Source organism: Kogia breviceps, chromosome 7 (assembly GCF_026419965.1).
Source record: "Kogia breviceps isolate mKogBre1 chromosome 7, mKogBre1 haplotype 1, whole genome shotgun sequence".
Taxonomy (NCBI): domain Eukaryota; kingdom Metazoa; phylum Chordata; class Mammalia; order Artiodactyla; family Physeteridae; genus Kogia; species Kogia breviceps.
This window is the reverse complement of record NC_081316.1, coordinates 109,363,736-109,376,980: the sequence shown is the minus strand read 5'-3', so window position 1 is coordinate 109,376,980 and position 13,245 is coordinate 109,363,736. Positions and strand designations below refer to the sequence as shown.

The window sequence follows — 13,245 nt, the reverse complement described above, 5'->3', positions numbered from 1 at the left end:
ATGGGAAGCCACAGGACTGGATGAAAGTACCTAGAGGATGAGTATAGAAGAGAAGAGGTACAAGCACCAAATCCTGGGATAACTGAATTTTTAGAGCTTGGGAACATGAGGAGGCTCCAGCAGAGGAAATATATCTCTAGCTTAGTCCAGATGGCAAGCTTCTTGAGAGTAGACACTACTTTTTTTGTCTTATCTTCAGCTTCTGGCTCTAAGCCTCTTAGTCCATAGTAGGTATTCAGTAAATAAATTAAACTGTCCTTTGAAGCCCAGCTATTAGAATCTAGAGTTATTTCCTAGAAGGTCTCCTGGTACAATATGAGAGTTCAATGATTGAAATATGACCAACCCAGTGAGGACATCTTTTCAACCACCTGCAGCACAAACTGAATTGATTTTGAAATAGCACACCACTGCTACACAAGCCATGAAGAGAAAAGGCAGAGATGAAGGCTCTAAAAGAAAGAGTCTATTGATTGGAAAAGCAAACACTATGATGTTTAAAGGCCAAGAATCATGAAACAGAGATTTTTCGTCTCCTATTGTTTCACGAAGTAAATAAACATGAAACATATGAGCGATTCCTCACTTTTTGTGTGTGTGTTAGTCCATTATCACCATAAACAGCTACAGTAGAGAGGCTAAACTTCCAGCTCCACCTGAAAGTAGAAGGCAATGAAGATGATAACTGAGCACCTGTAAGGAATTATAACACTCTTAATAAGTATGTCTCCTCTCAGTCCTCTAAACATTTTATTCTGTTCATCAAAAAAAGTTGAAGTCATATAGGTAACTGGAGCTTGTATTTTATTCTTTGATGGAAAAACAGAATATGTAAATTTCTGGATCATCTTTAAAGTCTTCTGTTGCCAAAATGACTAATCACATGGAAACAGATGTGTGTGAATAATCCAACTGACTCACAAAATAACTTTGCTCCCATAAAGGACACTAAATTGATTATAAAGGCTTTTTTTTTTTTTTTTGCGGTATGCGGGCCTCTCACTGTTGTGGCCTCTCCCGTTGCGGGCCCAGCCGCTCCGCGGCATGTGGGATCTTCCCGGACCGGGGCACGAACCCGTGTCCCCTGCATCGGCAGGCGGACTCTCAACCACTGCGCCACCAGGGAAGCCCTATAAAGGCTTTTAATTCATGCCCTCAAAAGATTTTTTGGCTAATTTTTCTTACTTACGTCTAAGTTGAGCAGAGGTATTTGGTGTTTAATGACACAGACAGGAAAATGAGAGGAGGAGGAGAAGCTCAGGGAACCTAACACTACGGAAGGATGCTGTAGAAGTTAGAATTTATACGAAAATCAAGTTAGACACTGACTTTAAAAACCCATGGTCAAATGAAAGGAAATGTTTTTCCTCAAAATGAATGGATACCTCAATCCCTCCTAAAGCTCAAATGTGATTCTGTATGAAACACTGAATTATCCAGACAGTCAAGTCTTCCTTCACCTTTTACTAACTATGCACTGTGCTATTCACTATTCATTGGCATTTTGGAGAGAAATTATGCATATAACTTAGAAGACAATTTAAAGGTATGGTAAGCATGGTACTAATACCCTGTTTCTATATCACTCTTAATACATAATGAATGTATTTTAATATAAATTCCTCTGTGCTTATTCACCATTTTATCTCGCATCAGCATGAATGCTATTATAGTTCTTTTTTTCTTTTTCTTTTTGCGGTATGCGGGCCTCTCACTGTTGTGGCCTCTCCCGTTGCGGAGCACAGGCTCGGGACGCGCAGGCCCAGCGGCCACGGCTCACGGGCCCAGCCGCTCCGCGGCATGTGGGATCTTCCCGGACCGGGGCATGAACCCGCGTCCCCTGCATCGGCAGGCGGGCTCTCAACCACTGCGCCACCAGGGAAGCCCCTATTATAGTTCTCTTTAACGTGCCTAACACAGTCCCTGGCACATCACAATGGCTCAAAAAACATTCTACCAGGAGACTTACAAGAAAACTACTAGGGAACATGTACCGTAGTGGGTATATGTCAGCTTTGGCTGTCCAGCATCTGAATGCCCTTCTGATTTGAGGGAAACCCCAGACAGATGAGAGGCAGAAACCTCTTCCCACTACAGAAACTAAAGAGGAGTAGATATTCTCTTTCTCCACTCCCTGGAAGTTAGAACATGGGAAGGTGACATAAACCTGTCTAACTATAGCTGGAATTTTAAATATTAAGATGTAATGCAAGGACATAAGGTCTGACAGAGATTATTCACAGAAGATAGAGAAGAGTCAAGCATTCAAAGGCATGGCTGCAATGTCTGAGGGCAATGAAGTTGAGCAGCTTGCTGATGACTGTGTAGTAACCAGTGGAAGAAGCATACAGTTTACATAGTGAGGTCTGCAGAAATCTTGGCTGTGCCTTGCTTCCCCTCAATCCTGCCCAAGCCTAATTCTCTAATCTTGTCAATTCTGTGCACTACATAGTACTCATTATTCTTTTACTAAATTCCTATCCTACTTAAATTGGCCAGAGTTGATTTCTGTTGTGTGCACTGGTACTAGGGAGTAGATTACTGGCAATAGTACCTCAGATAATTAAGGGAAATTTGGGATTGGTTTCTGGCCTAGTAGAGGCCAGTGAATATCATATTAGTTTTCATAGAAGGGATTCTGCAAGTCCTTGACATGGAGTGGTGAAATACTAATTATCACTTGAGTTCACATGAAACGCTCTAGGAGATTGAGAGAGTGCTGTCAAGAATAAAACAACATGAAGGGAATGAAGAATTCAAGACCATGGGCATCTGCTATTCTAAGCGCACAAGACAGCTTACATAAAGGGACTATTAAGGTCGAATTCCTATAAACTAGGCTTCAGGCACAGACTGAAACCCAGGTACTTTTAAGAAAAGGATCTTTTCTCTCTTACAACAACAGAGCTGAGGTAGCTATGAAAACAAATACACAAGGTTTGATGCTCTAGGTTGCTGAATTAGAGGTCAGTTAAACTTGCATCCATATTGGGACTATTTCATGAAAAGTGGAGCATTGACTGGAGAGAGAGAGACAGAGAGAACAAACTGGAATGGCAGTGTAAGGGAGGATTCTGAGGACTTGGGAATATCCTGAATCCCTAAACCTCACTGAGGCCCCCCCTTGCTAGCTGGGTCCAGTGGGACTGTTCCTCTTCTGCTTGAAAAGGCAGTAAAATTCCCTTGCCTGAAGGAATCACCTTGCAAGTGTAAATTAATTCCCCATTTGCCTCATCCTTCCACATATGTACTCTACTGCACTACCATCAGATCACAGCATGGTCTGTGGGGTGAATTACAAAAATATCAAAATATTTACAAGACTTTGGTCACTTATATGGACAAGCATGTAGGAAATAAATACAGGGAATATAGGAAATGAGTGCGTTAACCAAGGAAAGAAAAGCAATTCTAGATCCAGCTGATTTTGCGTAGGTATATTACCAAAGGTTCTGAATTCAAAAATCTAGCCTCAGTGGCTAGCTTCAGTGGTTTAGAATCATTTAGAGTGGTTCTAAGTATTTGTCTAGTTGACTGATTGGAAACTGGACTCAGTGGTGGTCTATGCTAAAGGAAGTTGAGATGTCACAAATTATTTGAGATAATGTAGAAGGAGGAATTGAAAATCTTCAGGACACAGGAATGATGGAAATTATTGTCACCCATGTTACCCCTTTACCCATTTCCATCTATGGACCCTACAAGGACTCAGAGACATTTCCTTCTCTAAGGCCTTGAAAAATACATTAGGGCTTCCCTGGTGGCACAGTGGTTAAGAATCCGCCTGCCAGTGCAGGGGACACAGGTTCAAGCCCTGATCTGGGAAGATCCCACATGTCATGGAGCAACTAAGCCCATGTGTCACAACTATTGAGCCTGCACTCTAGAGACTGCGAGCCAGAACTACTCAGCCCACGTGCCACAATTACTGAAGCCCACGCACCTAGAGCCCGTGCTCTGCTACAAGAGAAGCCACTGCAATGAAAAGCCTGTGCACCACAACTAAGAGTAGCCCCCTTCCCGCAACTAGAGAAAGCCCGCGCACAGCAACGAAGACCCAACACAGCCAAAAATAAAATAAATTTAAAAACAATAATAATAAATATAAAAATTTATTTTAAAAAAAGAAAAATACATTAGTGAGTAGAACACTCACATCTTTGGAAAACATTCTACAGGCCAGGGATGCTGGTAGGAGACACTAAAATCAGGTTGCCCATTTCAATTTCAAGAAGGAAGGAAGAGAAGATTGGTTCAAGATGGCGGAGTAGAAGGACATGCTCTCACTCCCTCTTGCAAGAACACCAGAATCACAACTAACTGCTGAACAATCATCAACAGGAAGACACTGGAACTCATCAAAAAAGATACCCCACATCCAAAGACAAAGGAGAAGCCACAATGAGATGGTAGGAGGGATGCAATCACAATAAAATCAAATCCCATAACTGCTGGGTGGGTGACTCACAGACTGGAGAACACTTATACCACAGAAGTCCACCCACTGGAGTGAAGGTTCTGAGCCTCATGTCAGGCTTCCAAACCTGGGGGTCCGGCAATGGGAGGAGGAATTCCTAGAGAATCAGACTATGAAGGCTAGTGGGATTTGATTACAGGACTTCAACAGGACTGGGGGAAACAGAGAGTCCATTCTTGGAGGGCACACACAAAGTAGTGTGCGCATCAGAACCCAGGGGAAGGAGCAGTGACCCCAGGGGAGACTGAACCACACCTACCTGCTAGTGTTAGAGGGTCTCTGGCAGAGGTGGGGGGTGGCTTTGTCTTACCCTGAGGACAAGGACACTGGCAGCAGAAGTTCTGGGAAGTACTCCTTGGCATGAGCCCTCCCAGAGTCTGCCATTAGCCTCACCAAAGAGCCCAGGCAGGGTCCAGTGTTGGGTCGCCTCAGGCCAAACAACCAGCAGGGAGGGAAGCTAGCCCCACCCATCAGAAAACAAGAAGACAAGCAAGTTTTACTGAGCTCTGCCCACCAGAGCAACACCCAGCTCTACCCACCACCAGTCCCTCCCATCAGGAGACTTGCACAAGCCTCTTAGATAGCTTCATCCACCAGAGGGCAGACAGCAGAAGCAAGAAGAACTACAATCCTGCAGCCTGTGGAACAAAAACCACATTCACAGAAAGATAGACAAAATGAAAAGGCAGAGGGCTATGTACCAGATGAAGGAACAAGGTAAAACCCCAGAAAAACAACTAAATGAAGTGGAGATAGGCAACCTTCGAGAAAAAGAATTCAGAATACTGATAGTGAAGATCATCCAGGACCTTGAAAAAAGAATGGAAGCAAAGATCGAGAAGATGCAAGAAATGTTTAACAAAGACCTAGAAGAATTAAAGAACAAACAAACAGAGATGAACAATACAATAACTGAAATGAAAACTACACCAGAAGGGATCAATAGCAGAATAACTGAGGCAGAATGGATAAGTGAACTGGAAGACAGAATGGTGGAATTCACTGCTGCAGAACAGAATAAAGAAAAAAGAATGAAAAGAAATGAAGACAGCCTAAGAGACCTCTGGGACAACATTAAACGCAACAACATTTGCATTATAGGAGTCCCAGAAGGAGAAGAGAGAGAGAAAGGACCCAAGAAAATATTACAAGAGATTATAGTCAAAAACTTCCCTAACATGGGAAAGGAAATAGCCACCCAAGTCCAGGAAGTGCAGAGAGTCTCATACAGGATAAACCCAAGGAGAAACACACCGAGACACACAGTAATCAAACTGGCAAAAATTAAAGACAAAGAAAAATTATTGAAAGCAGCAAGGGAAAAACGACAAATAACATACAAGGGAACTCCCATAAGGTTAACAGCTGATTTCTCAGCAGAAACTCTACAAACCAGAAGGGAGTGGAATGATATACTTAAAGTGATGAAAAGGAAGAACCTACAACCAAGATTACTCTACCCGGCAAGGATCTCATTCAGATTTGATGGAGAAATCAAAAGCTTTACAGAAAAGCAAAAGCTAAGAGAATTCAGCACCACCAAACCAGCTCTACCAAAAATGCTAAAGGAACTTCTCTAAGTGGGGAACACAAGAGAAGAAAAGGATCTACAAAAACAAACCCAAAACAATTAAGAAAATGGTCATAGGAACATACATATCAATAATTACCTTAAATGTGAATGGATTAAATGCTCCAACCAAAAGACACAGGCTTGCTGAATTGATACAAAAACAAGACCCATATATATGCTGTCTACAAGAGACCCACTTCAGACCTGGGACACCTACAGACTGAAAGTGAGGGGATGGAAAAAGATATTCCATGCAAATGGAAATCAAAAGAAAGCTGGAGTAGCAATACTCACAGCAGATAAAACACACTTCAAAATAAAGAATGTTACAAGAGACAAGGAAGGACACTACATAATGATCAAGGGATCAATCCAAGAAGAAGATATAACAATTATAAATATATATATGCACCCAACATAGGAGCACCTCAATACATAAGGCAAGGCTAACAGCTATAAAAGAGGAAATTGACAGTAACACAGTAATAGTGGGAGACTTTAACACCTCACTTACACCAATGGACAGATCATCCAAACAGAAAAATTAATAAGGAAACACAAGCTTTAAATAACACAACAGATCAGATAGACTTAATTGATATTTATAGGACATTCCATCCAAAAATAGCAGATTACACTTTCCTCTCAAGTGCGCACGGAACATTCTCCAGGATAGATCACATCTTGGGTCACAAATCAAGCCTCAGTAAATTTAAGAAAACTGAAATCATATCAAGCATCTTTTCTGACCACAATGCTATGAGATTAGAAATCAATTACATGGAAAAAAAAGTAAAAAATCCAAACACATGGAGGTTAAACAATACGTTACTAAATAACCAAGAGATCACTGAAGAAATCAAAGAAGAAATCAAAAAATACCTAGAGACAAATGACAATGAAAACACAACAATCCAAAACCTATGGGACGCAACAAAAGCAGTTCTAAGAGGGAAGTTTATAGCTATACAAGCCTACCTCAAGAAACAAGAAAAATCTCAAATAAACAATCTAACCTTATACCTAAAGGAACTAGAGAAAGAAGAACAAAACCTAAAGTTAGCAGAAGGAAGTAAATCATCAAGATCAGAGCAGAAATAAATGAAATAGAAACAAAGAAAACATTAGCAAAGATCAATAAAACTAAAAGCTGGTTCTCTGAGAAGATAAACAAAATTGATAAACCATTAGCCAGACCCATCAAGAAAAAGAGGGAGAGGACTCAAATCAATAAAATTAGAAATGAAAAAGGAGAAGTTACAACAGACACCACAGAAATACAAAGCATCCTAAGAGACTACTACAAGCAACTCTATGCCAATAAAATGGACAACCTGGAAGAAATGGACAAATTCTTAGAAAGGAATAACCTTCCAAGACTGAACAGGAAGAAACAGAAAACATGAACAGACCAATCACAAGTAATGAAATTGAAACGGTGATTAAAAATCTTCCAACAAACGAAAGTCCAGGACCAGATGGCTTCACAGGTGAATTCTATCAAACATTTAGAGAAGAGTTAACACCCATCCTTCTCAAACTCTTCCCAAAAATTGCAGACGAAGGAACACTCCCAAACTCATTCTATGGGGCCACCAGCACCCTGATACCAAAATCAGACAAAGATACTACCAAAAAGAAAATTACAGACCAATATCACTGATGAATATAGATGCAAAAATCCTCAACAAAGTACTAGCAAATAGAATCCAACAACACACTAAAAGGATCATACACTATGATCAAGTGGGGTTTATCCCAGGGATGCAAGGATTCTTCAATAGCAAATCAATCAATGTGATACACCATATTAACAAATTGAAGAATAAAAACCATATGATCATCTCAATAGATGAAGAAGAAGCTTCTGACAAAATTCAACACCCATTTATGGAAAAAACTCTCTAGAAAGTGGGCATAGAGGGAACCTACCTCAACATAATAAAGGCCAGATATGACAAACCCACAGCAAACATCATTCTCAATGGTGAAAAACTGAAAGCATTTCCTCTAAGATCAGGTACAAGACAAGGATGTCCACTCTCACCACTATTATTCAATATAGTTTTGGACGTCCTAGCCACGGCAATCACAGGGAAAAAAAGAAATAAAAGGAATACAAATTGGAAAAGAAGAAGTAAAACTGTCACTGTTTGCAGATGACATGATACTATACATAGAGAATCCTAAAGATGCCACCAGAAAACTACTAGAGCTAATCAATGAATTTGGTAAAGTTGCAGGGTACAAAATTAATGCACAGAAATCTCTTGCATTCCTATACACTAATGATGAAAAATCTGAAAGAGAAATTAAGGAAACACTCCCATTTACCATTGCAACAAAAAGAATAAAATACCTAGGGGTAAACCTACCTAGGGAGACAAAAGACCTGTGTGCAGAAAACTATAAGACACTGATGCAAGAAATTAAAGATGATACCAACAGATGGAGAGATATACCATGTTCTTGGACTGGAAGAATCAATATTGTGAAAATGACTCTACTACCCAAAGCAATCTACAGATTCAGTGCAATCCCTATCAAGTAACCAATTGAAGTTTTTACAGAACTAGAACAAAAAATCTTAAAATTTCTATGGAGACACAAAAGACCCCAAATAGGCAAAGCAGTCTTGAGGGGAAAAAGCAGAGCTGGAGGCATCAGACTCTCTGACTTCAGACTACACCACAAAACTACAGTAATCAAGACAATATGGTACTGGCACAAAAACAGAACTATAGATCAATGGAACAAGATAGAAAGCCCAGAGATAAACCCACACACCTATGTTCAACTAATCTATGACAAAAGAGGCAAGGATATACAATGGAGAAAGGAGAGTCTCTTCAATAAGCGGTGCTGGGAAAACTGGACAGCTACATGTAAAAGAATGAAATTAGAACACTCCCTAACATCATACACAAAAATAAACTCAAAATGGATTAGAGACCTAAATGTAAGATGGGACACTATAAAACTCTTATAGGAAAACATAGGAAGAACACTCTTTGACATAAATCACAGCAAGATCTTTTTTGATCCACCTCTTAGAGTAATGGAAATAAAAACAAAAATAAACAAATGGGACCTAATGAAACTTAAACGCTTTTGCACAACAAAGGATCCCATAAACAAGATGAAAAGACACCCCTCAGAATGGGAGAAAATATTTGCAAATCAATGGACAAAGGATTAATCTCCAAAATATATAAGCAGCTCATGCAGCTCAATATTAAAAAAACAAACAACCCAATCCAAAAATGGGGAGAAGATCTAAATAGACATTCCTCTAAAGTAGACATACAATGGCCAAGAAGCACATGAAAAGCTGCTCAACATCACTAATTATTAGAGAAATGCAAATCAAAACTACAATGAGGTATCACCTCACATCAGTTAGAATGGGCATCATCAGAAAAGCTACAAACAACAAATGCTGGAGAGGGTGTGGAGAAAAGGGAACCCTCTTGCACTGTTGGTGGGAATGTAAATTGATACAGCCACTATGGAGAACAGCATGGAGGTTCCTTAAAAAACTACAAATAGAATTACCATATGACCTAGCAATCCCACTACTGGGCATATACCCAGAGAAAACCATAATTCAAAAGGACACATGCAGCCCAATGTTCATTGCAGCACTATTTACAATAGCCAGGTCATGGAAGCAACCTAAATGCCCATCGACAGACGAATGGATGAAGAAGATGTGGTACATGTATACCATGGAATATTACTCAGGCATAAAAAGGAATGAAATTGGGTCATTTGTAGAGATGTGGATGGATCTAGAGACTGTCATACAGAGTGAAGCAAGTCAGAAAGAGAAAAACAAATATCATATATTAACACATATATATGGAACCTAGAAAAATGGTACAGATGAACTGGTTTGCAGGGCAGAAATTGAGACACAGATGTAGAGAACAAACGTATGGACACCAAGGGGGGAAAGTGGTGGGGGGTGTGGGTGGTGGTGAGATGAATTGGGAGATTAGGATTGACATGTATACACTGATGTGTATAAAATGGATGACTAATAAGAATAAAAAATTTTAAAATTTTTTAAAAAAGGAAGGAAGAGACCAAGCAGTGGCCTCTAACTACTAGTGAGTGAGAAAGAAGGCATAATTACATAAATAGGCAGCAAGGCCAGAGTGGTAAGTAAAATACCTTGACTGTATAAATCTCTGGCAGTAGCTAATTGCTCACAGTCTATGTAGGATTAGAATAGGTTATCTCATTTCAGGGAGAGAGAAATGTGTTTTCATCTATACAAGGAATTTATTAGGATAGGTAAGAATAATTTTTAATATATAACTATGGGGAAAGTCAAAGAAGTCAAAGTGTCAGACTATAGTAGACATTCTTTTTGCTGAGTTGTTCCTATTTGAGGGGAAGTCCCAAGATCAGGGGAAGCAAGATTCTACCTCTCATTGCAGAAGCCAAAGTGGAGAAGATAATCTGTCTTCCCTATCTCTTGGGAGACAGAGTGTGGGCACATGCCTTAAACATACCCAATCAATTGGTCAGATGCATAGTTTTGACCCTTAGGGAATGAAGCAAAGGTCAGTGAGAGATTATTTTCAGCACTTATGGGGAAATAAAAAATCCATGACACAGCTGCAAGTGTTAAGTGGTTAAGTCCAGCGTTGTAGTGCCAACGGAAATATATAAAGAAGACTGTAAGTCGAAACCTTGGCCATCCTTGCCTCCCTTGGTTCCTGTCTAAAACGGGTTCTCTAGCCCACCTAGCAATTCTTTTAGTTTCTCAATACCCCTCCAGTAAAGTCCTCCCCTGATTACAGATGATTTCTATGACATGCATTCAAGCACACTGACTACTACAGAGGCATAAATGCACTTTAGGATAATTATGCCATCAGGGACAGAAACAATTTACTGCCTATGTATATACTACTTCCTGTAGCACAATGGAAGATAAGTAAACTACAATGACAGACGTATGCTCAAAGCCAGAATACTTACTTCTTCTATTAATCTGTTAGACTGAATCAAATGAAAACTATAGTTATCAGACCATTTTTTTTAACCCCCCAAATTTTCATGTGGTTTAACCTAACATTTCTGGGTTGTGTTAAAAAGACAGTCATATCTCTCCCTACCTAGCTGTTCTTAGCTAATTTTAAAAGGTTAGCTTCAAAATCCTTCCTTAATTTGTCTAATATTTTTTAAACGCTTAAGCTGTAAAATTCTACTGATAATAGCACAGATATTTTTACACAGCACTGGTTGAGCCTTATAGAATGGCGACCCCCTTAAAGTCTGTAAATAATAGAGAACTTTGGGAAAAAATAATGTTCAGTAAGAATGAATTCGAATCACAGAAATTTGTAACCAGAAGGACAAAAGAAATTTATAACCAGAATGTGCTTTGACTCACATTTAGTCCTGACTTGCATCTCGTTGGATTGAAACTCCTCCTGCCAAATGGGGTTTCGTATTATTCTTAAAGTCATTAAGAAAAGAATATAAATTTGGGGGTAACTGATTCTAGTTTCCAACACCCAGAAACCTGTTTGGGGGGTCTTTTTTTCCCTTATATTTACATATATCATATCTGCTACATTTCCTTTTACATTTACAGAATATTAAAGGTAGTTTCTTACCAAACAATACATATTGACTTTTCATATACTTAAAGGTACTAATTTAGGCCTCAGCGTTTCTATTCCTACTCAACCATCCTAATTCCTTTACTATTTCCTCAGGAGTCTATTTTCTAGTCCTTTTCTCATATTCTCTAAACCTCGTGCACATTTGTCAAATCTTTCAAACTGCAGAACATAGTATATCTTAAAAGCAGATGCAATGTGAAAGAAGAAACCAGTTTTAGCGATGGGTGAAAATGTGCTCCTGGAGAAGAGGATCAAAAAGGAATTGATGATAAAGAACACGGAGTGGGAACTACTAGAAGTAGTCAATACGTACTTACCCAACCATTCTTAATACAAGTGCAAGGCTAGAAGAAATACACCATGGAAAATGAGATAAAGCAAGTTTGCTTTTTGCATTTCTTCCTTTATTTTTTAACCTATCACCAAAGTTCTCTAAGAGAGTCCAACAACAAATTATTAGATTTTGCTCTAAAGCAATAGTTCTTAGGTTGCCTCAATACTTGCTAAAGTGTTGCTAAGCTGATGAGGGATTTTTACCTGAATGGCACTTCTTCCTGTGGAACATCCACATAGTAACGAATAAAAAATCTCTCAGAATCTTCTCGCTCACCGTCAGTGACAACACTGCCATTAAGTTTGGAAACCGATGGCAATCTATAAATAAAAAGCAAAAGAGACATTTTAAAATAATAAAAATATTTAGCCTTAGAAATAAAGTTATTGGTTTGAGGCCCAGTCCTATTCTCTTGAAAAGACTCATTTGATGTAGCTCTGCTTGTGTACAACTACCAGCATGAATTAACGTGGTATAAAAATAAAAGGACCAAAAATATCTAAAGTTTCATTTTTGGATGTGACACTGACCTTTTATAAACATACTTCACCTTTCAAAATAAGATCCTAGGCAGCATGGTCCAACTTGAGCATCATGCAAGCCACACACGTAATTTTAAATTCTCTAGTAGCCGTATTTTAAAAAGTAAAAATAAAACAGATAAGATTAATAATATATTATATTTAACCCAATATATCCAGGATACAATCATTTCAATCTATAATCAATACTAAAAAAATAACTAAGATATTTAACTGTTCTTAATTTAATACTTAAATGTTCTTTTTTTCAGATAAAGTGTTTGAAATCTAGTGTGTCTTTTTCACTTACGGCACATTTCAATTCAGACTAGCCATGATTTCAGGTGCTCAAAAGTCACCCATGACTGACGGTGCCATACTGGACAGCACAGGTCTACAAAGCAGTCAGTACAAATTGGTCATATAGTTCAGGAATTCATTTATTATATTTACAGAAGAACTGTGTAAAGAAAATAAACTACAAGGCCTGCAAGACTTACTCTTCGTAGAAGAAAAGTATGCTGAAATTTATTTCTTCAGTGGGATATTACTGTGTATGTTAACAACTGGAAAGCGGTAAAGATCTGGTAGGTATTAGTTGGTCAGAAAGATCAAAGTGGTTTATAGAACCACTCTTCTTTAGGGAACCTTAAAGCCTACTGTTCCCCTGTCAAAATTACTATGTATAGTACACGAGA

The 13,245-nt window shown here is 39.0% G+C and overlaps 1 protein-coding gene across 2 annotated transcripts in view; it reads right to left on the bottom strand.

Moving 5' to 3' along the window:
* The window catches only part of TBCEL (tubulin folding cofactor E like), a 70,625-nt gene that overhangs the window by 23,801 nt on the left and 33,579 nt on the right, over positions 1-13,245 (bottom strand). For both annotated transcript variants that reach the window (XM_059069795.2, XM_059069799.2), the window contains exon 7: positions 12,230-12,346. In XM_059069795.2, coding sequence (XP_058925778.1) covers positions 12,230-12,346 — 117 coding nt within the window. The remainder of the gene's footprint in view (positions 1-12,229; positions 12,347-13,245) is intronic.